We start from the raw sequence: 26,219 nt of genomic DNA, 5'->3' as shown, positions 1-26,219 counted from the left end.
AGTAAACAATCTCTGTGCAAATAAATCTGAAATATATAAATGTGCAATATTCAGAAGTTCCTGAGATTATATGCATATGTTCAAACACAGGAGGAAATTATAAGAAATGAGCGAATCTGTTTAACAATATTTACATTAGTTTTACATATCAGTGAAGTCTTAGTCCCTCTGATCAAAAACGATGTTCTTATATAATGTTATAATGTATAAACATAATATATAATACAACATAATTGAATCACTGCCAGCTCAATATCATCAAAGTTCGACCAAAAAAAACACATGGAGAAAGAAATTGTGGCAATGACATATATCTAATTAAAATATCGAAATCAAAAAAGATGACGAAATGAGATTTATTGTTAATCCAATTAATTTGGAGAAGTTTTTTCCACCCATATAAAAAACCTGCTAAAAGTGCATCGTTTTATGTACATGACGTCATCTACTAAAAGCCTCCGGGGAAAAAAATGCTTCACCTAAAACGATTGACCGCGTCTATGCGTCAGCATACATCATTGAGACGTGATACGTGATCACATCTGCCTCTTATCTCTCTTTTCCCCCCTTCATCTTTGTGTCAAACTTTAACATTTTGCAGCCAGAGCACCCTCACTGACGCAAGCCAAGAGATCCCGCATTACGTCATCGCGGAGGCCACATACTGGAGGCAAACGCTGCCTGTGCGCTGCTCAGCCAGTGCACTACCCGAAAATTTCCACAACACAAGCTTTGTAGGAGAGCGGCGTTAAGAAGGGTTAGCCGCTTCGTGCAGTGATGCAGCAGCCTACACCAAAGAAACCTTGATCGCACCGCAGGACACGACCGGCTGTGGGATCCCTGGGCGGAAAACAGTGATGTTGCATGACATGCCTCGAAATAAATTCTGGTAAGTCTTGTGCAAGTGCGCTGCTGCGGCTGCTGGAGGAGGCTGGCGAGCAAGCAGAGGAGCGACCTTAACCTACTTTGTCACTCTGGATGAAATGAGTTTCCTCATCAAGTTTCAGCGATATAAATGGAGGATAAAAACATAGGGAGAGGTTCGTGTATGCAAACAGTTATCTCTGTAACAGTGTAGTCTTTGTCTACACAGGTGTCTCTTGGCGTGACAGGTGATGCCTGAGCTGAGCTTGTACCATAAGGTGCCTGTTGCCTTTCTCACTGCCCTTTTGTCCAGTATTGCTGTGGTGCAATTTTCATGAGGTTTTTCTTAATGTCCAGTGTGCAACAGGACTCTGTGTATGCCCAGCACATTCACTTTTTTCAAGCTTGTGGTTGAAATGCAAATGTAATCACATCACCCATTTACCCAAGCAAACATTGCATCTGCACTTGTTCTAGTGTTTCTGCTATTTATAGTGCTGCTATTTACTTTTGTAGGATTTGCTCTCTCTAGTTTCATAACTCAACAACAATGTCACAAACTAAATCACAGCACTAGCAGTCGTAAATTTGTCAGTGCACTCTCATTTAACACGAGGGTCCCAAAGTTTTGGCCTTTTTGCAGTTGAAACCATGGTGATCATCAGCAGGCGACAGGGAGCAGAGGGCCCTCCAGCAGACATCACTGGTACCAGACAGGTTTCACTACCTCCACAGCTTTTACTACAACACTAAAGCACAACATTTCTGGCTTTGCTGAGCTTAAACTGATAAACCGCAAGTGAATGGTGCAGCCTTTTTTTAATTCCTGTCCGGGGATGGGATTCGGATGACCGGGTAGTTTACAGTCTCGTGATGTAAAAATAACTCTGGCCAATCAGTGGTAACAGCTGCGATGTACTGTACAGAGCCGGCCAAACACAGATTGGACTGTAAGTGCTTGTGTTTGGATATGTTGCATGACAGTCTGTTCTAAGCACATCATGGAGGACATAAATTAAAAACACTGTCTATGTTTTATTGAGCTGCTACAGAAATAGACTCATAATGTAAATAAGTGACTAATAAGGCTTATTGTTTTGATCCCTCACATGAAATGCAGTTGAATATTTGGCAGAACAGAAGTCAGTGCAATATTAAAAGACCAAGTGAGTCATTACTGTGAGACCCTTGCTTTTGGCTTAGCCTCACTTGTCTCTCCGCAATGTTAATGCTATACGACGATTTGCTCTTTTAAGGCCAGTTATTTTCTAATGCTGCCAGTGTGACAGTGCCACAACAGAGAAAGAGAAATGTTTGCTGGGCAGATGCCAGGAATGAGGTTTGGGGTCTGCAACTAGAGCCAGTAAAGCTGTACAAGAATGTGGAGCCTTCTCATTTGTAGTTAAAGATAGAGGCAGCACAGTCTGTATCCTCGCTGACAGTTTCTAATTTCAGATATGGTCGGACTGCTCTGTCCATTCGGGCTGCTTTTGTTATAATGTTTCCCTGTTAGAAAGGAGTTTGGATTGTGTGCAGTTGTTTCTAGAAGGAGGACTTGGCTTTGGGCAGGCAGGGGGGAAAGGACTACAACCATGGTGCTTTATGAAAGGTATGTTGATCATCTTGTTCCCTTCACTGTCGTATTGGATGTGCTGGTTTAATATCTGCTCCCGCAATAGATTGTATCAATCTTAGTTATTTCCGAGACTGAAAACAGGCCGCAGAAGGTCACATAGCTGGCAACTCGGGCTGTGTTTGCTTGTGATGTGGAAAGGATATCAACTCTAATCTACAACATGGTGTATACTTACACTTTTTACATTCACTCACTCTAAAAATGATGAATGGGTTCGCATATGTATTACTTTCAAGATGACATTAGGCTAGTGGCTGCGAGCAGTGGCCTGGCATTGCTTTGTATACATATATGACTGCTGTTTACTGTGGTTGGTGCATTCCTCATTGCCTTAGAAGTAATGAAACACAAATTCATTAATAGTGTAATTGGATTGTCGTGCAGCAAGGCTTTATGGCTGCATATTAATACATTACAAATAAGATGAAACCTCAATTTCAGACGATTTTTTCACTCTGTTCTGCCTAAGATGCGATTAATAAGTAGTTATTACCATTTCTTCTGTTGTGCTTACCTCTAAGCAGTGAGGTGATTTAATTCTGTAATTCCAGGTTAACTTATTAGCCTAATCTTTTCCCCCTTAAACTGGATTTCAAAGATTCCTCGAGCTCCATAACTGGCTGAGGTGAAAAAAAAGACTGTTGTGTGCTTTTTACTACTAGGTGAATTCTTATTTCTGCACCATGGGTCTCTGCAGCATAATATTTGGTTCTACCAATTACTGTCAAAGTAATTTGAAAAACCATGCCTGAATGATTGTCTTGCAGAAAAAAAGTGTTTTTGAGCCACTCGCCCAAGAAGTGCCACCGTGCAACTATCATCCCCGCTGAGCCTTATCTCAATAAGAAATATTTACCAGTGAAAAAACTTTTCCCTACAACTTTTCTCTGCAGTGGGAGGTGTAGTGTGCAGGGGTGGTGGTGGGGGAATAGCACTATGTTTTTACGAACGGAGCTGGGATCTTTGCTGCCATGGCAACAAACCACATGACTAGGTGTATTAGATTGCCTCGGACAGTGTGCAATGAGGCATGGTGTGAGCATTCTCTCTGCTGCTCTGCCCCTTTGAAAGTCTTGTCCTTGTCTTACTTAAGTTTTTCAATGCCCCCACTCTCACATTTCTGATAAGCACTGCAGGGGGCTACATTCAATTTGCAAATCTACTTCCAGGAAAAAGTGAGCTCAGTTTGTAACTACCAGGGCTGGAATAACCTGCTATTGTGTCCTGGAGCAAAAATGCGATGTGGGCACCTAGTGTCCACCCTGTTTCTGCCACTCTGTGCATTGTGTATGTATTAGTTAGTAATTATTAACTAATTTTGGTTAATTAATTAAGTGCAGATTTATTTAGGAATATGCACCATGCAAGCACTATATAAACAAAAATAATAATAGTCTTAAAAACAGATTTTATGAGACAGGGCCTCAAGATTAGCTGATGATGGAGGTGTTTCCCTATAACTTAGGTTCATATTGTGCTGTAAAGATGTATGCACTATTACCAAACAAATGCAGTGTAATTTATTATGTTTCTCTAAACCCCAACAGGAACAGCTATTGTCCAATCATAGCTGAACAACCATACTGTAACAATGAGCCTGTCAAGCTTCAAATTTGTCATGTCAGAGACTTGTGAATGGGGCTGTAGTAAGAGTGATATTTGCTATTTATAGAGTTTGGATGGTGTTGTGTTTTTTTCCCTTATTTAAAAACAAAAACAAGAGTAAAAGTGTTTGGAATGTATTAAACAAGTGTGTTTATCTGCTCTAATGTAAGCTGCAATTGTTAGCATGTTTGGCGAACTAGCTCACTACATATAGTCATAGATTTTACATTTTCATTTTGTCATTTGGCAGATACTTTTATGCAAAGAGACTGTTTAAAAAAAAAAAAAGAATGTAAGAAAACACTGGAAGTATTAACAACAGGAAAATAATGCAACACAATCTACAAAGTGCTCAGAAGCTAAATGGGGCTCGCATGTTGAGGTATTCACAATAGAGCTGAGTTTTCAGGTGTTTCTTAAATGCACCAAAGGAGTCAGCAGACTGTGTGGTAGTAACTGAGCTACAGCAGTAACCAAGCTTACTTTCAAGGTGCAAATCAAATAACATTGCATACAAATGGGGTCACAGGTCATATTCATCATGAGTGAAGTATTTCTTCACTGTTTGGAAGCGGGTCCTGGATGCTGTCAGAGTTAAGAATCACATTAGCAGCTCTGTTATGCTCCTTTCTGGGTGGATTTAGGGAGGTTTACACTCCAGCAACACCATGCAAACATTCCCTGAGCTAGCGTTACATTTTTATTGGCTAGTCGTCATCCTAAAATTAAACAGTCAAAGTCAAAACAAACTTGAATGCTTGAAAGTACAAGTATGTAAGTTACATTGTCAAACAGGGTTAGAACAAAATAACAGTCTGATGTTATATGTTTCCTCATCATACTTATAATACAGGACTAACTAGCTTTACCATGCAATACAAAAACAACACTGTTTCTTATTTAACACGGGTCATCAACTGGTGAGGAAGCTGACTTTTGCCTGGGCCATCATGTATGTAGCCATCAAATGTATATTTAAGACCACTTTTACAAGCTTCTTCAGTCTAAAAAAATCTGCTTAAGACAGCTTTTTCAACCAACTCATGGAGCTAACGGTAGCTTAATTAGTAAGATAGTCACAGCTGATCAAATCTGCCAAGAAGAATTGTCATTTAGGAGAGTTAAAATTAATGGTTGCTGACTTGAAATGCAAAGCCTGCTTTTGTCTACATGTCTGAAACCACGCAACCATTAAAAAAAATACTGGTAAGAATTTTGAGTGGCAAATCAGCCTCATATTATAAAACTATACCCCATGCAAGAAGGGAAAGCTTGACAGGCCTTTGGGCTCCTTGAAGGTCTGGGGCCCCTGAGCAGCTGCCCAGCTTGTCTGAATCGTCCAGCCTTGATAAATTCTTGCTACTATGACTTTATTTAACTGTCAAGATTTGATCAGCTGGATTTAAGGATTCATATTAGAGAATAGTCATGACAGAAAGTATGTGTTGCAATATATTAAATGGACATAATTAATGTTACACTTTTCTTAACCAGATATAATGTTTTAATAGCTGTGGTATACACATTTTAAAAATAAAATTTGGTTTCTGATTCTTCTGGAAATACTTTTTGATGTAGTGGTTAGTCGAAAACATTAGGAAGAGCATATTCAGTAATCAAAAAATGCTTTTGCACTGGCTCTGACATGACATGTCTCTCCTCCCGATCAGAATGATTGAAGACTGCGGGTGGAGCGGTGACAACATGGCAGATAGAAGGCAACTGTTTGTCGAGATGAGTAAGTGCTCAGGGCCACATCTCAGCGTGATCTACGCCAAACTGTTCTACTCACTGACCATAAAAATGGCAAAGTCTCCTCTGTAACTTTTCATGTAAAGCAAATATTATGAAGATCAAGTGTCTCCACTAGTGTCACTCAGATTGATTTTACACACTGACGGAAAGGCCTGCAGTATGACCTCATGCTCTCTCAGTGTTTACAGAGTGAAGGCTCACTCCTATCCAGACACAACGTGTTCAATACTAAATAAATAAGACATGAAATGAATTCTGAAATAATAAATCATATGAAAAAATACAGAAAAAGTAATACCTATGAAATTAAATTGTGAAATTATTCAATACATTCTTAAAACACACGTTGTTTTCCAAATCAATAATACTGCACATACATATTTTAAGAAGGTTTTAAGTAATAGTTTTACTCTGTTTCAGTCTTCTGTTGCTGGACAAAAAATAATAACCATAAAATAATTTGTTATATATGTTTATTAATACTGATGCTGGCACTTATATTCCAAAAGTTGCAGCTTGACTGACATTCATTGGAGCTCATAGTCTATAATTTCCTGTTTGTTTACAACTGTTAGGTATTGTATGTAGATTTGTTCCCATACTAACTGCAGAAATACTATATTAAGATGATTGGTATGGTAAATACTGTATGGGGTTAGTATGTAGTATGGACTTTGGACACACTGTTAGTCTGTCAAGACTATGAGCAGACTATGAACTGAATGAGCAGAGAGCCAATCACATTATATTGACTGACAGACAAAAGCTTTGCGATGAAAAGTGCCATTATTGAAATTAAATGGTCAGTGGGGAAAACTGCATTGTGAATTGAAAACAGAATAAGTAATAAAAATGTAAATAAAAAAAATAACATTAATTTAACATTGAGCACTGGAGTGCATGCCATGTTACCTTTCTTGTTGTCATTCCCCTCTCTATCTGTCCCTACTACCTACTGTCCCTAAACCCTACTATTTAACACTCCAGAGTTGCTCATAGTCCATCAGCCATAACTCATGTTTCCACTTCTGATGTCATTAAATGATGAGTAATTCCTCCTCAGGGGCTCATGATTTGGACTCCATACGATTATCGACATACAGAACAGCCTGCAAACTCAGATTTGTGCAGAAGAAATGTAATTGTGAGTATGATGCTGTGTCCTCTTTAAGTACACGACTATGCTCCTGCTGCTACACTGTTTATATGCTGTTTCATATCGCGCTTGCTTTCCAGTGCATTTGGTTGACATCTGGAATGTCATTGAGGCTTTCCGAGAATGCGGCCTCAACACCATGGACCTCAATGCTGAGCTCACAGTGGCTCGTCTAGAAGTGGTACTGTCCACTATTTTTTACCAGCTGAACAAGCGCATGCCCACCACCCACCAGATCCACGTGGAACAGTCCATCAGCCTGCTGCTCAACTTCCTGCTGGCAGCCTACGACCCGTGAGTATTACATCACATGACTGTCGGCGGCTTGTTGTGTACGTTCACGTATGAGGTTTTGGCACTAATAAGCTAATGTGGTGTGAAACATGACTCGGAGGTGTCTGCCAATGTAGAGTGAAAATACAGACCATTTACCTTAATAATGCCACAACATGCTCTTGTAGGCTGTATCTTCTTTGTTAATAGTAAAAGCCAGGCTAAACGATCATTGTAATTCACCTCTGCCTTTAAGGTTGTGCTTTTAAGAGTTCACGGGACTTTACTGTAGCAGTAACACCACAGACAGGACTTGACAGCTCCACTTAAAAGAATCTATGACCATAATGCAAAATTCATCTGCTCCTTTTTAGGGAGGGCCATGGCAAGATATCTGTCTTTGTTGGGAAGACGGCCCTGGCGACCATCTGTGGAGGGAAGATTCTGGATAAATTAAGATGTGAGCAGCACAACAAATCTTTATTTGACTTTTAATTGCGATTAATGAAATGCAAAGCATCTATTTTGCCTATAATAAATCAGCTAATTTTATTTGTAAAGTTCACATAGTTTGCACTCCAGTAATGTACTGCTTTGGAATACAAACTTATTAGTGCCTGTATTTTGTATATATGTATCTGTCAGCTTAGCCTATTGTTCCTAGAAGCAGCAGCACTTCTGGCCCGGCTCTCCATGGTTGGAAGAAGTCATTATTCATTATGTGAAGGATATGGTTTATTACATAAGCTACGCAATCTGTGGGAGCAGTAGCAATGGCTCGTGAAGGAAAAAAGGAGAGCTACGTTGCTGGCGTATTGTAACAGTTGATTTGAATAACTGCTTTACTTTGATTTGTTTTCACAAATAAGTGGGATAATTGTGTTGTGTGTAATGCTGTAATTAGTCGACTGTGGTGGCAACTGAGAATTAGTTTGATTCATTTCTATTATATCTCCCCACATTTTTCCCCAGATATTTTTTCACTGATATCAGATTCCTCTGGGATAATGGTGTACTCACAGTTTGACCAGTTTCTGAGGGAGGTTCTCAAATTACCTATGTCGGTTTTCGAGGGACCTTCTTTTGGTTACACTGAACAAGCTGCAAGAACCTGCTTTGCACAGCAGGTGAGGGCTCACTAACCACAGACTATCAGACTATCATATTTATGCCGTAAAGTGAATGTGTGATTTTGTAAGCATTGACATTGTGGGCAATTTTTCCTGCTGGATCTCACCCTGTACTGAATGTCAACAGAAAAAGGTCTCCCTCAACACATTCCTTGATACGGTGATGTCAGACCCGCCCCCTCAGTGTCTGGTGTGGTTACCACTCATGCATCGGCTCGCTAACGTGGAGAACGGTAAGACACCGCACAGAATATTTATAGACAAGAAAGCTAGCAGGCTCAGAGGATGTAAAGTTCAGCTTTGCATGATAATCTCGAGTCACCACACACACAATCAGCCAACCCGACATACACATGCACACCTCCAGTGAAGATGACCCATACGGACTTTACACCCTGTGTATGAGTGTGTGTGTATGTTTGTGCATATTTGTGATGCACTCATCATCACAAGCCACCTCCATGTGAGCAAAAGAGACACTGTCACATGCTAAAACATATTTGTGCGCATTTAGTTCAGATAACAGCAATGTTGTTAATAGACCCAAATGTTCCAGCACATCTGTCCTTGAATTAACAGAAATTAATCCTCTACTTGCTGCAATGTGCAAAATATCTGGGTTTACCGTCACATCTGTTTATGTGTATTCGTTTGTGCATCTATGTGTGTTTGTGTGTCTGACCCCTCCTCTCCTCCCTGCAGTCTTTCACCCGGTCGAGTGCTCCTACTGCCATACTGAGAGTATGATGGGCTTCCGCTACCGCTGCCAGCAATGTCATAATTACCAGCTCTGTCAGGACTGCTTCTGGAGGGGGCATGCCAGCGATTCCCATAGCAACCAGCACCAAATGAAGGAGTATACGTCATGGGTAAGGAAGGGAGAGGGGAGGAGAGGGGCGGGCTAAGGGAGGTGTGTCTGCACTGGACTAATGTAAGGATGCTGCATGTCTGGTGCAGGTGTCAGTGTTGCGTTGATGATGATGCCTTGTGTTTGAAAATAAATTAGTGCTCTCTTATCCTCAGAATTGGCATCTTGCTTTTGTGTGTTTTTCTTAGAAATCCCCTGCTAAGAAATTATCCCATGCACTCGGTAAGTCCCTGAGCTGTGCATCCAGCAGAGAGCCTCTTCACCCCATGCTTTCCGAGATACCAGAGAAACCTCTGAACCTAGCTCATATTGTGTAAGTTCATAATATTCTTTTTTTTTTTTTTTTTTATAAACACTGAATATGAATAATCCAGTTCTGCAGTCCGGCACACAGAGAGGTGTATTATTTTCAGAGCCTCCAATTTGGAGATGTTTGATTTTATCCCACAGCTGATAATTATCCTGTAGCTGCCTGGAAGTCTGAAGTGATTCCAGTCAATCTCCTGGGTCAACTGATCAATGAGGCTTAATTACAGCCTAAGGAATGATTGTAATCAGCAATAACGTTGTTACCTTTTTCTTGACTTGATGCCTACACAAGCATATACTTTGTAGCACTCTGGTGCTGTCTGTTAAAGGCTTAATTTGGTAGTGGGACAACAAAACACCTTACCACCGGCTGTGTATTCCATGTTGTTAGAGATATTTGTCTAAGCAACAGTAGAGAGATGATGAGAAATGTGAAACGTCGACATGCAACAAAGGCCCCCCGCCAGTCTAGTTCATGCCAGTTCATGCTCTGCGCCCTAAACGCCTCAGCTGATATTCATACAGTCCATTTAAAGGAAAACCCGAGATTTCTTTTGAAATACATTATACATGTTAGAAAATAACTGCTAAAAAAACGTACCAAAAGACTGTCAATTATGTAGTACTGAATTGTGGATACAGCCCGACTGATAGATTGGTCAGCTGATATTATTAGCAGATATCGCATATCACAGATATACCGGTATCTGTGAATATGTGCCGATATTAAAAAAAAAAAAAGAAAGTTTATAGTTATGTAAGCAGCATTTTATTTATATTTGATCCTTTTTTTAAATTCACGTTTAATATATGTATGTTTTTTGTTCTTTGTTTTTTTATTCATAGCTAATTATAATTATTGAATTCCCAGTGCTGTTTACTGTCATTTTATACAATAATGTTTATTGTTAAACTGTAATATATATAAATATCCATTACATATCTTTATCACAAGTGTTTTGATAACCACATTTGAGGGATCATTGCAAAACCCTGTGTTTATATTTAGATTATGTACATATAACATTATCGGCCAATATATCCATACCCCAATATATCCATAGTCCAATATATCCACCCCCCCAGCTGGGTGTGTGGCTTGGCATTAGCCTCCAGAATTATGCTGCAGTCAATAGTACTGTAAACTCTCTGGACAGATAGACCTGTTAATATAAATGCACAGTACCCCGAGCCCCTCTGGTCTTACCTGAGGCATGAGGATGTAGCACCTGGGTAGCTCAATGGCGCTATCGAGGTTAAGCCATCATGAAGTTGGCAGTCCATAATCGTTGTATAAGTGGTGATTCACAGTCACAGTTCATCCATGTTGTTCACCTGACACCTACACTGGTGAGGAAAATGATAGGTAAGTTAAAGATAGATAATGAGGAGTTAGGTTAGGTTAGGTTGCATAAAATGATGCATTTAGAATTCTGCTTAGGCTTCCAAGATGGACTAGTGCTGGTCACATGTTTGTTTTTAAAAATGTCCCCACCTTTTATGCAGTGTTAAGGAAGTTAATGTACAGATTCATGGTTCGGTTAAATGAATCAAAAAATGGAGTTATGATGGCATTAGCCCAGCCTACACAAAGTGACACAAAATACTCTTCTTGTTTTTGGAAGCATTGGAACGCATGTCTGTATCTGTTTTAACTCTGTATATATTTACAATGTCTTGTTATTGTATTGTCTTGTGTTTTATTTTATTTTGTTTTGTTTTTTGTTGATGTGGACCTGCGGAGGCATCCATAAATAAATGTTATTATTAGCTTAGCCATTAGCGCTGCTCACTTCCCCGTTTATTGATGCTCTCTGCCGGCAGAGCCAGGCTGATAGACGCCGGTTTCATAGTAACAATTACTATTAATTACTAGTTACTGATGAATGGGGTTAATATGTGGTCAACTGTAGCGCTCAAGGAGTTATTTTAAACCCAAGTGAAGTGACTGTGGACGGGAAGAGTCGGTGTTAAAGCTGCGGGAACCCGTCTGTGTAGCGGCCCTATCTGCCTCTCGGTCCATACTCCTGCGGCTATTACATCCAGCCCTGAAGAGAGTAACTTTGGCACTGAACTTCACACAGTTTTTAAGTTACAATGATTAGTAATGGATCGCTTGTTAACTTCTCTTTTAAGCGAAATTTTTACTCAAAGAAGTCCACATTTATGTACACTTATTACTTTTATTTTGAAACTTCATACATGTTGCTTATCTTGCACCTACAAATATTTTAAATTGTATATTTTTTAAGGTAGTTCAATCAGATGGTTCAATTGGGGGTGGGTTTCAGCGCCTTCAGCGGACACGCCCCCAGCGTCTTGAGTTTCCATCATTGTGAAACCAAATTTTATATAGCCTACTTGTTGACTTTTTGAATCAGTCAAATTTGGCTGGGAGGTTAATAACACATTTTTCTGTTGTGTAAAAAACACAGACTTTAACATTTTTTTGTAAGGATCACTTAAAGGTTTTAAAGAATAAATAATTACTTACTGGGACATTTTACAATTTATCTGCTGCGCTCTTGTCGGTCTCCTATATATAAGTGAATGCTTTCGGCAAGTTTACTAAACAATTGTGTTCTTTTTTGTCATAATGACTTGAAATTATATCTTTAGTGTAGTTTTTGCATTGCTTTACTGATTGTAATACATTATTTTCATTCCTTTCCTTGTTCTTTACATTCCTCAAAATAGAGACACGTGGTGAGTGTGCTTTGATTATTTAACATGTACTTTTTGTTAGGTTTGAATCTTTAATGTGCTAATTATATAATTAAGTCCTATCCCTTCTAGTGTACTTACAGTAGCTGTTGTTAGTTTCTGTCCAAACACTCATGATATTATTTATACATTGCATGTTTTCAATGTTGACCACACTGTACATTACTAATCATCTCCTACTTTATTGCCACATTGTGACACATGTACAGTCAGCCGTTTACCAAAATGGTATTTCAGAGATCATAAGGTTAAAACAAATCTACAATGTGCAAAGAATAAAACATGAAAAGAGAATCCTCCAGTATAAAAATATATCCCCATCAACTTTGCAGTAAAAATAATATTTGTCACCTCTCCAGGCCACCAAGACCGGTGAATATCACCAATGAATACTCACTCTCCCACTCCATGCCTACGTCAGGGAACCCTTACTCCACCAAAAAGTGAGTGAAACAGCCACAACAATGGATGTCCTGGATTTTAGTACAACAGATCTTTTCAGTTTGCCCTGCTCCCTAAAGGCCCCTTGCCCTTTAGACTCTGACTGTCTTCATTTTCTTGCCTTTATTTTCTAGTGTGTGTATGTGTGTGTTTGTGTGTGTGTGTGTGTGTGTGTGTGTGTGTGTGTGTGTGTGTGTGTGTGTGTGTGTGTGTGTGTGTGTGTGTGTGTGTGTGTGTGTGTGTGTGTGTGTGTGTGTGTGTGTGTGTGTGTGTGTGTGTGTAAACATTTGTGTATCAGAGTGCTATTTCTTCTTTGTGGTTTCCTCTGCTGAATGTAAATAGCTTTCCTTACAGCAAGAATAATGATGTTGAGCAAAGAAAGCCCTTGACAGGGGCTGCTCCACATCTGTTGAAAGGCAGAGGGTAAGTGACACAGGTGTGCATATGAGAATGCTTTTGTGGCTCAAATGCATGTGCAAACTAATATAGATAATAATCATAGGGCATTAACTAGAGTGCTAAACCTCCCAAGGAAACTATTAGAAAACAGTTTTAATATATAGGGGTCTACATTGTTATACTCGAGGGGCTATTTCATAGACGCTAGATGAAGCATGCATCATAAAGATCATTGGCCATTAGTTTGGAGTGTCTATTACAATCTTTTCATTCACATAGAAATGGGAAATACTAACTGCCGGTTTCTAATATAAGCCGCTTTCAAATTTTACCCTCAATCTCTGCAATGTTGAAGTTGTATAGCAGTTAAACAGTATGAATTCCCAGGCTCATTGTTTATGATGCACAGTATGTGAATAAATATACATGTTTACACAAAATGCAATTAAGTCTTCTTTTCAGTAGCCATTTATGTTATATTTTGGATCATATAAGAGTTGTTGTTTGTTCAGATCTTTCTAGCCAGAGTCCTTTTACCTTCTCTGCACCTGCATTTGATAGAGAAGAGTGTTTCTTTAGGAAACACTACTCCCTTTCATAACTTCGGCTTACAGACAACATACAGATGATGTGATGAGTGAGTGGCATTTATAAGTTATTCTTTATGTGCGTGACAGAGCATCTGGACATTTTCATTGCTGTTTGCACAAACTGATAAATCACACAATACAGGGCTTTCAGGTGATGTGCTCATTGGAAGCCATATTGGAGGTCTTCATACCTGGCTTTCCATTTCTTTCCATTTTCAGCAGCATAGAGTATACAGCAAAAGAGGCACCCTAGGGATTTAGTATTGCACTTCATTAAGCTCGAAGGAGAGACAGATTAAAAGGAGAATGGTCAAAATCGAAGCAGCAAAGGCAGGCTGTTCTGACTTTTGGGCTCTATTGTGGGTCAAGCTCCAAAAACCCTTGATCCTGTTGTTCCCATTATGCAACTCAATAACCTCCATATCTGGTAAACACATTTTTCAGATGACAGGCAATCAGTTTGTTACGCAGACTTTCTCTTACAGCTTGTACTAATCAATGTCTTAATAATGATAATGCATTAAATGGCTATGAGCAATGCAAAAAGAGTCCGTGATCGTAATGAACCAACAGACACTGCAGTTAAGCAGTTGTAGCTTATCTCAGATCATTGCTTTTGGTTTTACAGCTTGCAAAAAAAAACGGAATAAATACCCACTTCACATTACCGCAGACAAAGTTAGTGATCAGTTAGTGAGCATAGTAGGAACTAGAGCCAGAAATAATCCTCAGACGCTGGTGGAGACCAAAACAGAGTTAAAAAGAGAGTGAATATTGGACTTATATCAGTCAGGTGGCCAGAAACTGTTGACTTTGTGTTCACAGTTTGTTGATCCACCAAAAAAGAAATAGTTTTCATGGTGTTTTTGACTTAAAATTAATCCTTTTTCTTTCTAGCACCTCAGATTATGTTTACATCAGTAAACATAATTTCAGCTCTCCTAAACACTCTTTGCTTAGCCCTTACATGAGGTTAGCATGAAGTAGACCTTATACACAGACATTATTCTATTATTCATAGACATTTTGACTTGTCATAATAGGAAAATCACAAGTGTTACTAAAACATTAACAATAACTTGTTATATTCAGGTGTCCCAGTTAGCCATGACAGTGTGACAGTGAGTTAGCATACACAATACCACAATCTGAAGCAGCTAAATGGAGTTTCACTAGTTTCATTATTTACACTGGTGCTTTTCATACTGCACCCTACAAATGTCTTCTGTGAAACTGCCTGATAGTTGAATGTGAAAAGTATCAAATGGAATTAGCTGATTTGCTAATTTAACTTATTGGTTTGTTAGCTTGCTGATTGAGCAGTTTTTCAGGTTAATTGGGTACAACTTGAAATAGTTCAGAGCTAAGATTAAATAATATTAAAGCAGTTTAACCTAAATTAGAAATGATGGCACTACACTTTTTTTTCTGGACGGATTAACTGTGCATTGTTGTTGTTTTTTGTGACAATTTATGGTCACAGCTAAAGACAGTAGCCCTTCATTATGGCAGCAGTCATGGTTGCTTTAGGAGTTTAAGATGCAGGTGGAAAGCCCCTAAAAAATACAGGAGCTACATCAAAAGGGACTGTGGATGCTTGACATAAGCTTTGGTGGGGGGTAGACTGTTAGACTTAAAAAATAATGAGTTTCAATAGTTTTAATGATAGAGCACTTATAGAGTGATTGATGCTTGTAGAACATAAACAGTGCATGTAGAGTCTTTTTCGCTGGTCATGTCCTTAATCGTGCTCCTAGCCTTCATCACTGGTGACTCTCCCAAACATAATATGGCCTTGTTTCTCTCTAGTCACCCATGAATGACTGCTTTTCAGCCATTCTCCTCGAACCTCTTTTGTTGTGTTTTCTCCTTTTCTTTCTCTGCCTCTCTGCTTCCTGTCCCTCTCATCCACTGTCCCCTGTTGTCACCTGTGTAATGTCATGTTTTTTTTGTTTTTTTGTTTTTTGTTTTAAACATTGCACTGTTCCAGGTTAAACTACAACCTTGATGTTGCTGATAGACTTGCTGACGAACATGTTCTGATTGGCCTCTATGTGAATCTGCTCCAAAACAACCCCAAAACATGGTTAGTTGGTGTACTGCTGTGTTTGCCAACACCAGTAGAAACTATGTGCTCTGCTGAACTGCCACCTCGCAATCCTTCCCCAAACCTAACCCTGTTATAATCCTAATAACACTGCACACTGTCAGAAAGTTTACAGACTATTGCAGAAGTGTTTCTCACTAAACTGTATCCAAAAGGAGTTTTTATTCTAAGAGTGCAGTATATAGATTTGATTTGATTACAAGGTAGAGCTAATTTTTCACATTTGAGTCCTTGTACGATCTTGTGAGTATACACATGATCATCTATGTTGCCTCTAATGTAACACTAACATGGTTGATGCTTGTGTCACTCTTGCAATGCACATGTTATTTTTACTAAGTATAATTTGTCACTGATTTATCGCATTAGGATTGTATAACTCTGAATGCTTAAGGCAGTTAGTTAATCGGTGGAAAAAACGTTAAATACTTTTAGCTGCTCTTTTCCTCAGATTTGATTTTGGTTTCCTTACTGAGTTTGACTGCGTCCTTACAAAGTAAAAGCAGTTTAGCATATTTGATTCTGTAACTTCTCTTTCGTCACTGTACAATTTTTAAACGAAGTAGATGTGTAATCAGTTGGAATATGGTGTAATCTCTCCCCATTGAAGCATAATTGTGTCTTTATGTTTATTTTCTTATTAAAATGCAACATAAAGAGTGTTGCCTGCATTTTCCGTTTGTGTGCTTTCCGTCTAATATGCTTGTGTGGGTATGTGTGTTTTAATGGTGGTTGAATGCCATCTATCATGTTGGCTACATATTATTATAGCAGCTCTGCAAACCCCCTGCCACATATCTTCCTGTCTGAGTGCATCTACTGTATGCGTGCGTGCAAACACATAACCATATTTGTACTGTATCGGTGATTAGACTGTTTCAATCACCATCTAATCACCCAACTTCATTCCTGCTTTTGTGGTTTTACATAAATAGCTTGGTTACAAGGGCCTCTGCTGTCTGTGTAAAACGTAAGCTTTCTCTGCCTTTCTCTTCCTAATCTGACCTAAAAACTTTCTTGGATTTTTGCATTCCCTCTAAATAGTTTGTATCTGAGTAGCTGTGTATTAACTGTGTCATGTCGTGACTTCCATCTCTATTTTCCCCTTGATCAGTTTGCTGGAGAGCAGTAACCATCAAGATGAAGAGCACAGTCTCATCGCCCGCTATGCTGCTAGACTGGCTGCTGATGCTGCGGTGAGATATATAAGACATTTATTGCGCACAATATCTTGGCATCTTTCATCAGTGTTCAGGGGCAAAAAATCTGTCCTTGATGAGAAGGAGCTGAAACGTATGCAGCTACCCCACCTGTACGAGTGTCAGTCCTTTTTAATCCTTTGGGTAACACTGTTGCCTCAAAGCAAGAAGGTCCTGGGTTTGAACCCCAGTTATACCAGGTCTTTTCTGTGTGGAGTTTGCGTGTTTGCGAGGCTTTCCTCCTGTTGCTCTGGTTCCCACCACCATCAAAGACATGTATTTGAGGGTTAATACTCCTTTCAGTGCCCCTGATCCAGGCATTTGCAAAAAGAACTGGAATTGGTCCCTGGGTGTTACACTTCAGTTGCCCACTGCTCCTATTGTGAGTGTATCGGATGGATTAGATGCAGAGGATCAATTTCCCCATGGGGATCAATAAAGTACTTCTTATTTATTGCAAAAATGAAGAGGGGATTTACAGGTGGTGATCATGTCCGACCAGACCTGTATGCCAGTTTATGCTCTGATCATGTCTTGATGGATGGCTGGTGACTTTACTGTTTGTTCCTCCTGTGAGATATGAAATAAGGTAGCGGATGACATCATCCCAAGGTAAAGCCAGTTCACATGTCTCTTGCTTGGTTTCACCAACAGGCTCAGCAGCAGAGGGTCCCCACAGACCTCCCGTGCTCTCTGGATGCCAACAAACAGCAGAGGCAGCTCATTGCTGAGCTTGAGAGCAAAAACAGGTTCGGGATGACTGCTTTCTTTTCTGTTTGTCTCTTCCCTTTTTCTTTCTGTTCCACAACAAGAAATTCACCTTTAGGAAAAGATGCTACCTGGTTTGACAAAGGAGACACTAACCTCAAAGCACAGTCATTACAGAAAACTATTATTGTTAGTAGTATAATCTATTATTAGTCAGCAAGTTCTTATATTTATGTCCTTAATATTAAGATGTTCAAGGAGACCAATGAATAGGCACAATGAGGGAATACAGAGTGCTTTACAAATTGCATTAAAGAAGTAAAATAGGATTAGACAAAAAGAAAAAGGAAAAAAAAAAACGTATCATCTAAAGTAACCACAAATCTAAACATTAATATTACATAAAAAAGCAGTAAATAGTTAAAACCAAAGTATAGACAAAATTTCAGTTATAGCAACAGTGAACAAGTAAGTCTTAAAGCAGCTATAATCATTATCTTATATAAAACCATGGATCAAATGACTAACTACTTGCATATGAAAAGGGCCACCCATAGAGAATTATCTCCCAATACTGCAGCTCCAGTCCTCTTTACAGGTCTTTTTAGGCCCTTTTTCACAGAAGACATTTTCATGTGTCACTGTAGGAAAAGCACAGGTGTAAATAATAAAGTTAATGATGGCTGAATTCAATTTATCTGCTTCAGTTTCAGTGTCCTGGTGTTGTGCATGCTGGCTCACTGTTACACTGTTACAGCTTACCAGGACCCACGACTGAGACACAATAGAACAGCGCTATTGTTCATGTTATTAGTAACACTTGTGCTTTTCCTATTATGACGGTTCAACCTGTCTGCTGTGAAAAAGACCTTCAACATCTTTCAGGTCCAATTTTAGTTTTCTAGGCCCCAACTTTACCGTTTTGGTTTGCTCTCACTGTTCGTAACATTATTTTTCAGCTACAGCAGGCAGCTGTTTTCAGCGAAACAGTTATGAAACCACACTCTACACTACCTAGTAAACATAGTAGAGCATTTAGCAGCCAGATCCAGATACTTCTCTCAGGAATTGGTGAATAGCAAAAACAGAACTCAAAAGAGAGTGAACATTGGACTTCCATTTGTCTGGTGGCCAGAAACACAACCTCAAATGAATGCCTACATAATGTTGCTCAATAAATGCTGGATGTTTACACTGTTTGCTAACAAGTTTGGCACATCAGTTTGTGTTCACAGCTTGCTTCCGCTGCCCCCAAGTGGCCAAAAAAATCAGTTATTGTAGGTTTCAGTCAGATTTGGCAGAAACTAAAATAATTTTCCTGTGTTTTGTGTGGATCCTCTGAACAGTCAGCAGACCCAAGTCAGATTAGTAAAACATTCTTTAGAGTTCAAATGGACAAAACATAAAATGCTTGCACTTAACAGAGCACTGTTTGTGCCTTTCACAGAGAAATCCTGCAGGAAATCCAGCGACTGCGCCTTCAACATGAGGAGGCCTCCCAGCCGCCACCTGACAAGGGTCAGCAGAACCCCACTCTGCTGGCTGAGTTACGACTTCTCAGGTAAATGATGTTTCTTTGATCCCCCAAAGTCCAATTCATAACAGACAGTTTTGCTTAGGCTGCAACAGAACATACATGTTGTAATTGCTTGTGTTTTCCGAGGCAAAGGAACAACATATGTCTGAAAGTCCAGATGCTCATATTCTTTTTTTTTGTTTGTTTGTTTTCCCATTGACATGACATAATGGTATCATCATTCTGTACAACTTGTTTTTTCTGTCAGGCAACGCAAAGATGAACTTGAACAAAGAATGTCTACTCTGCAAGAGAGTCGCAGGGAACTGATGGTGCAGCTGGAGCAACTAATGATGCTTCTCAAGGTACGAGAGACATGCCTTTAATCTCTCTGACTGCACAGCTTTCAAATACAGGCTACTGTTAAGACACTCTCATGACCACCAATAAACATACATCCTTTGTTTCCTGTACGATATGGTAATTGGGTACAAGTTTTCTTCTTGACCAAGTAGTGTCACGCAACTTCTTTTTTTTTCTTCTTATTTTTGAGGCAGGTCGTAAGCAATACGTCCAGATGGTGAATTTCTCTTCTAGTACATTTTTTCACAGCTGTAGTTTATCATTCCAGCTAATGAAAAGCTAACACTGCACTTTGCGGATGAGGAAAACATGTGAGCAATTACCTAACATACTTTTTAAAGGATTTTGTGTAAGATTATAGATATCCTATGTTTTTGACAGTTGAGGAAATCTTGAATGAGTGACCTGTTGTGTGTAATCATGGACACAGCCACAACACAGCTGTGGACTTTCATGCAATTATGGACTGTATTTAAGTCACTTTATGACTGATATATCTTAAGAAAGGTTCTCGTGACCGAAACCTTTTAAGTAAACCAGTGCAGAGGTGATAAGTGTGTGCAGGAATTGACTGTTTTTCTTTGGTATTGGATCTTCAGGGGAATTGATTCCTGCACCACAGCAGAGACAAAGCAAGTGGTGTATGTGTTGACTCTACTCAGTTATCTAACATGTCCATTAGAGGGCGTACAACTATAACAGTGAAGCTTTATTGAAGGCCAAATGAATCATTTTTTGACCATATAAGTTAAAGACTGAGAGAAAGTTGTGCATTTCTCACTTGATCATAATTAAAAATAAAAAAATGCTTCACTCTAGTGTTTGAAAAATATGCTCCAATACTGTGTTTGATATTGGTTAGAAGTGCTAATCTGTTTACATTTGGATCATAAAAAGTATCGTCTCTTATATATTTCTGTAAATATATGTGACAAATGTCATCTACTGTAAATTATGTGAAGATGTAGCACGCTGGCAGACAAGAGTCCAGACAGACAATTTAAGAGCAGGATATTGAGCTCAGGATTATGCTCCATCACACCTTACAAGACAACATGTCTACCGCCCTCTAAGAGGGATAACCTTTGGTGCGAGAATATCTTCTGCAGCCAACAAGACAGCAGTTCCTCAAAGCCTACATAAACTGCTTACTGTACTGGCTTAAGTGGGGAGGATATCAATCTAATTAGGCTAAAAGGATCAATGGTAATCCATTAAACTTGCATGAGGAAGCCACATGCTTGTCACATCTTGGAGGAAACACCGATTGGATTTTTTAAGGAAATACTGGATGTTATGTGTTTGTCGTTTCATGAGATATAAAATACTGTTTTTTTCCAGCAGGAAGAGGAACGGAGACAAGCTGTAAGTTAAAAAACTGTGAGGCAAAAAGGTGGCTGATTCAAACCTATTGTGTGCATGTTTGCTGTTGTTAGGGGAAAACCTCATATCTACAAACTTACAAAACAGACGATGAAGGTGGAGACAGTGCAGCTTTAGATGACCAATCTCTTTTAAAGGTTTTTATTGTGTATTCAAATCTATGAACTTGTCTGCATTTCTAAGATACAATACATGGTGTTCAACAGGCAGCAACAACCTGTGGTTTGGTCTGTCGAAATAACTGAAATAGCTCCAAGAGAGAGAAAAAACGTCTGCTTTAACAGCATGCTGAAAAAATGCAGCTTAATGACTCCACATATCGTACATTTCTAGCATGTGTGTCATGTTTGGTACTTATAAGGTATTGTGGTGAACTTTCAGGACACATGAGCCTCGCAGTAAACCTTAAAAACTATTGATGGGAATTGTTTGTAGTTTCTTTGCTGTGTTTTGAGCACTGACAATGACATTGCTTGTTAAAGATTTGCTTTGGTAAGATTCTGATTATATGTTATACTTCTTAAATGATAGGCTCACAGTTTTTCAAGTCTGTCATAAAACAGCAGTTAGGTGATCAAATTAACAGTGACACATGCTTTTCTTGCTGTAATCAGATCCCTTCATAATGCACTTTCAATGTAAGTGATGGGGGACCAAATCAACTGTCCTCCTTCTATGCAAAAATGTATTTAAAAGTATATTTGAAACTAATTATGCTTCAGCCATCTAAATTAGTCAAATCAAGTCAATATCTTTCAAATTCTATCTGTGTTACTATCCTTGAACTGCAGCTGAGCAGGAAAACACTGTCCACCCAGACACAAAGAGGGAATTATTTACATTAAAAAAACTAACTGTGGAAGATATCCACTTTATTTGACAAATGCGGACACCTGTTTTAAGACAGACTTTTAACAAAAAACTGTAAACCTTTCCTTTAAAGTCTTTACATTACAGCACAGGTTCATGTGCTGACAGTTAACACTAAACAGCCTGTGTGTGTGTTGCAGACTCAGGGTCCCGGCTCTCCGCGCTCTTCCCCCAGTCACACCATCAACCGGTCAATCCCCACACCGATCCACTCAGATTCTGCCGGCACGACTCCGACTCACACACCTCAGGACTCACTCATGGGCGTGGGAGGGGATGTTCAGGAGGCCTTCGCTCAGGGTAACACAGGATATGGTTTTCAAAATATGATTGGAAGAAACACAGTATGCAATCACATTTCAAAACTAAAAATGTCTCTGTCTTGTTTCAAAGGGCCGAGGAGAAATTTGAGAAATGACCTGCTCATTGCTGCTGACTCCATCACCAACACAATGTCATCACTGGTTAAAGAACTAAATTCAGGTATAAATGAGTGAAAAACGTTCATTTTTCTTGTAGGACTGTTATACAGAAGCTGATTTAAAATGCATTTCTCCACAGAGGGTGGAAGTGAGACTGAGAGCACTGTGGATTCAGACTTTGGGCGTGGTGAAGTGTTGGCCACAACCTCTTCAGACCCCTTCTTCCCTTATAAACCAAGGTCAGATTCACCCTCAACCGGTACACAATATACAACTGAACTAGCCTTTGTAATATTTTTTGGGGAGCACCTACATGAGCATGACCTGAAAATGTGTATGTGAGAGTAGATTCAAGAATTTAAACTTCTAATTAGTGTCTTCTTCTACACTTTCCCAGCTCATCCATTGTCCCTGCTTAACTTGAGCAAACTGCTTTTGGCACATGTTGCTGCTCCATCCTGGCATTTCATTTTCTCTGTTGCCAGCTTTCCCAGTAATGTTGCTTTGTTTCATACAGATACTGTACACACAGCATTGTTTATGTCAAATGCTTCATATGACTCACATATTTACATGGTTTGAATCAAATGTAATGGTTGCTTTAAAGTGGGACTTTGGTTGGGACAAGTCAAAGAAAATCACACCGGGTTACTTACAAAAGTTGGTAGATAAATTCCATTGGCCAGTTCTTGATCTCAGCCACAAAACCTCTAGTTTCCGTCTACAACGTCAATCTTTTGTGTTGTTTTCTTGCTCTGTTACAGGACTACTAGCGCTGCAGAGGAAGAGAGCTATGAGAATGATCTGGAGCAGCAGCTGGAGGACGAGCTCAAGTTGGAGGAGCTTATGAAGCACAGGCAGGAACCAGACAAAGCGTGCATGGTGAGTTTTAGCATTTCTAAGACTGGGGTGAAGTCACAGTAGAAAGCTGCATATTGTGCATATTGCACATCTGCATAGTGTGATTTGAATCTTGAAACTGTTCCCAGTCAATTCTGCTCTAACAATCTGCTGTGTGTGTTTTGGTGATGTTCATACTGTCGTACAGGTGACACTGCAGCAGTGACTGTGGTAGTCCAGGTAACTGGTAAGTATCTGAACTGCATTTTTATGAACACTTGAAAATGTATTAATTTGACAAGTCACAAAAAACAACAACTGGAGGAATGTGTAATACTAAATCTAGTATATACTATCTACTGATAAGTATAGTGTGATTTTTTTTACATGCATATTATTATCCTGATTTGGAGTCTTATCTTTGATTGTCATCGTATTTTTGATATGGTGTTTACATGGAACATGAGAAACCTGGTTATTTATATCCACATGTACGTTACTTATTTTATTTTATTGAGTTTGTGTTATTAACTGTAAGTTGTATTGGTGCATATTTCTACAGTTTTTGTGTCTTGTGTCCTCAGTGGGCAGAGTCAGTATGAATGAAACTTGTATTCAGTGGAGTTTGTCTCTGGTACATAAGTGTCCATATTTTGCGGCACATTGTAGAGAATTAGGTGTGTCTTTGATGTGTTGACATCTCCAACACTTTCAGTTGTTGTCTTTACTGACTGAGCTATCTTAAGAGTTGAGGATGAATGCAGTTTAGCTCATTTGCAAGAGAATTTCCCACTCTGTTCAGCAGGAATGGAGAAAAGAAACCACAATAAAAATTGACATGTAGTCATTTGAGCATGTCGATCATCACTACCATGTTTATTATCATATTTTATGTTTTACTGATCAGCAGTTTATGTAATTTGAGCTGGGGAAGCATTTGCCCACATGACAGACAATAAAACTGAATAAAGGGTTTTACTGTTTCTATCAAAGTACTTGAGGCAGCATTCCCGAGTTACTCAAACCAGGATATGATGTGTAGGCACATAACTGGGATGCTCCAGGAACCAGATTACAACCAGGATACTAATGGCTGTGTAAACACACTCATCAGGCCTTTTTTATGGTTGCATCTAACAATTTGTTCATTATCAATTAATCTACCCACTCTTTCCTTGATTAATCAGTTAGTCTGTCAAAAATTATGAAAAATGCCCATCACAGTTGTCCTAGGTGACATCATCAACTTGACATCGACAACTTTTTTTGTCGTTGTTTTTTTTTTACCAACAGTCCAAAACCTTAAGATCAGTTTATTATCACATAAGACAAAGAAAAGTAGCAAATCCTTACAATTTAAAGGCTGGAATCAGAGAAGGCGTGACATTTAATATATTGACTAATGGTTTCAGCTTTACTTTCTTTGTTTTAAAGGTTGAGTACTACATGGAGTGCTACTACACCGTGCTGTTAGTAACATCTGTGATCTGTGTTCATAACAGGCGAGCAATATGAAAAACAACAATAGTAGAAGACACTGGACAAGACAACACTGGGCAGACGGTACGGAACACTGAAGAAATGAAGAATTTAAGTTGAAAGAAAAATAATTGCTAAATCCAACCATAGAATACATTTAGGTAAAGATATATTTTTTAACCAACCACATATTTAAGGTAATACTGTGAGCTGATGTAAAGAGATTAATTACTGAGCTGTCTATTATACCACAGGTGCCATAAAAACCACATGATTTTGAGGAATTCTTTTTTTAATTTGTGTCCTTTTTATATGAGTGGTCAAGCAGATGTACAACTTCACTGTTAGTACAGGGATGGCAAAACCAGATTCTTTCAAATTCTCATGTTTCTGAATACAGTAAACCAGGTTTAAGTGTTTGTTTGTCATCTGATTTATGATATAAACCTGAGATTATGTTGGAGTTAAAGTTATAGATGATCAAATTTGCAATATTTTGTAAATGTATAACTCTGGCCTGGTTACTATGAACAGATTTTACCACTATTCCATAGATTTCTTACTGTTGCTGTTGAGTGGATTTTGTATTGTTTTTGGACTTTTTGGAGCAGGCTGACTGCTATTTATCAGATAGGTTTGTTTTATTTGATACATTAGTAATAACAATGCGCACTGCCTTACCTGATTGGATGACCTCTTGATGGAGTTCCTTCAACCTGTCAAAGCAGCATGTAGCTAACAACAAAACACACCTGTTCAGCAGCAATGGGAGTTGTTGTCACTGGACAGATGAGGTTAAACTCCTTTAATCTGATGCTTGGAAGTGATATTGTCTGCAGAGGGATTTAGTCTGCAAATATGTACACTGTCTACATATAAACTGTCAGCTAAATCTAAGATGTAGTTAAATTGGTTTCTGATAATGTCTGAAAGTGTTTTTAATTACAGTGGAAATTGTGTAAAATAAAATTAGCACATTAAAGACGTGTGAGACTTCCAAATTGTTCAAATTCAAAGGTTTACACTGGTAAGGGCATTGAAGAACTTGTTTACTATCAATGGTTTATGAATTAATGTTTGATCATTTGCCATTGTTTCATTTGTTGGCATCAATGCTCTCACAAAGAATCTCTGTGTAACTTGCCCACCAACGCACACACACTCTCTTGATGTATTTTCTCTGAGTGTGTGTTTAAACTTTATGGAGTCACTTTGGGGGGAAAAGTGGCAAGCCAATCTAAAATAATACATGTGTGAAATATATCTAGTTTGATTTTTGAGCAAGTTCATAGCAGTGATTTTTGCATGGTGGTGATCCATAATAAAGTGTTGACACAATATCACAATTTTTGCCTATGAACTCCTTTCTCTTTCTTTTTCCATTCCAGAACGGCACACTTCAATTGGCTTGCTTTGGCAGTGCACATTTATTATCTGTCCTGAATGCACTGTTGGCTGCCCTCAACCTATTGTCTATAATTCATCACATAGACCCACCATCCGAGGTAACATAAAAGCAGCCATCCAGTACTGAACCTCATAGTCATCAGAATTTTGTGCTCTCGGACTCAGGCAGTATTGT

At 38.9% G+C, this 26,219-nt stretch overlaps 1 protein-coding gene across 3 annotated transcripts; it reads left to right on the top strand.

The window, feature by feature from the left end:
* The first annotated feature begins 736 nt into the window (after positions 1-736).
* On the top strand, positions 737-25,977 carry dtna (dystrobrevin, alpha). 3 transcript variants are annotated; one of them, XM_062429478.1, is made up of 22 exons: positions 737-889; positions 5,776-5,843; positions 6,924-7,004; positions 7,097-7,310; positions 7,664-7,749; positions 8,262-8,416; positions 8,547-8,652; positions 9,122-9,288; positions 9,476-9,600; positions 12,680-12,763; positions 15,741-15,836; positions 16,972-17,053; positions 17,711-17,805; positions 19,212-19,325; positions 19,549-19,645; positions 20,985-21,008; positions 22,037-22,196; positions 22,290-22,379; positions 22,458-22,557; positions 23,083-23,200; positions 23,367-23,405; positions 24,661-25,977. In XM_062429478.1, the coding sequence occupies exons 2-21, from the start codon at positions 5,777-5,779 to the stop codon at positions 23,382-23,384; spliced, it is 2,079 nt and encodes a 692-aa protein (XP_062285462.1). In that variant the 5' UTR covers positions 737-889; position 5,776; the 3' UTR covers positions 23,385-23,405; positions 24,661-25,977. The 3 variants fall into 3 exon arrangements, 1 of the variants encoding a protein (XP_062285462.1); XR_009926978.1 differs by lacking the exon at positions 20,985-21,008 and having other exon boundaries at positions 23,083-23,405; XR_009926979.1 differs by lacking the exons at positions 15,741-15,836; positions 20,985-21,008 and having other exon boundaries at positions 738-889; positions 23,083-23,405.
* Positions 25,978-26,219: the final 242 nt, after the last annotated feature.

Source organism: Scomber scombrus, chromosome 11 (genome assembly GCF_963691925.1).
Source record: "Scomber scombrus chromosome 11, fScoSco1.1, whole genome shotgun sequence".
Lineage (NCBI taxonomy): Eukaryota > Metazoa > Chordata > Actinopteri > Scombriformes > Scombridae > Scomber > Scomber scombrus.
The sequence above is the reverse complement of the archived record's forward strand: the minus strand, read 5'-3'. Positions and strand labels throughout refer to the sequence as shown.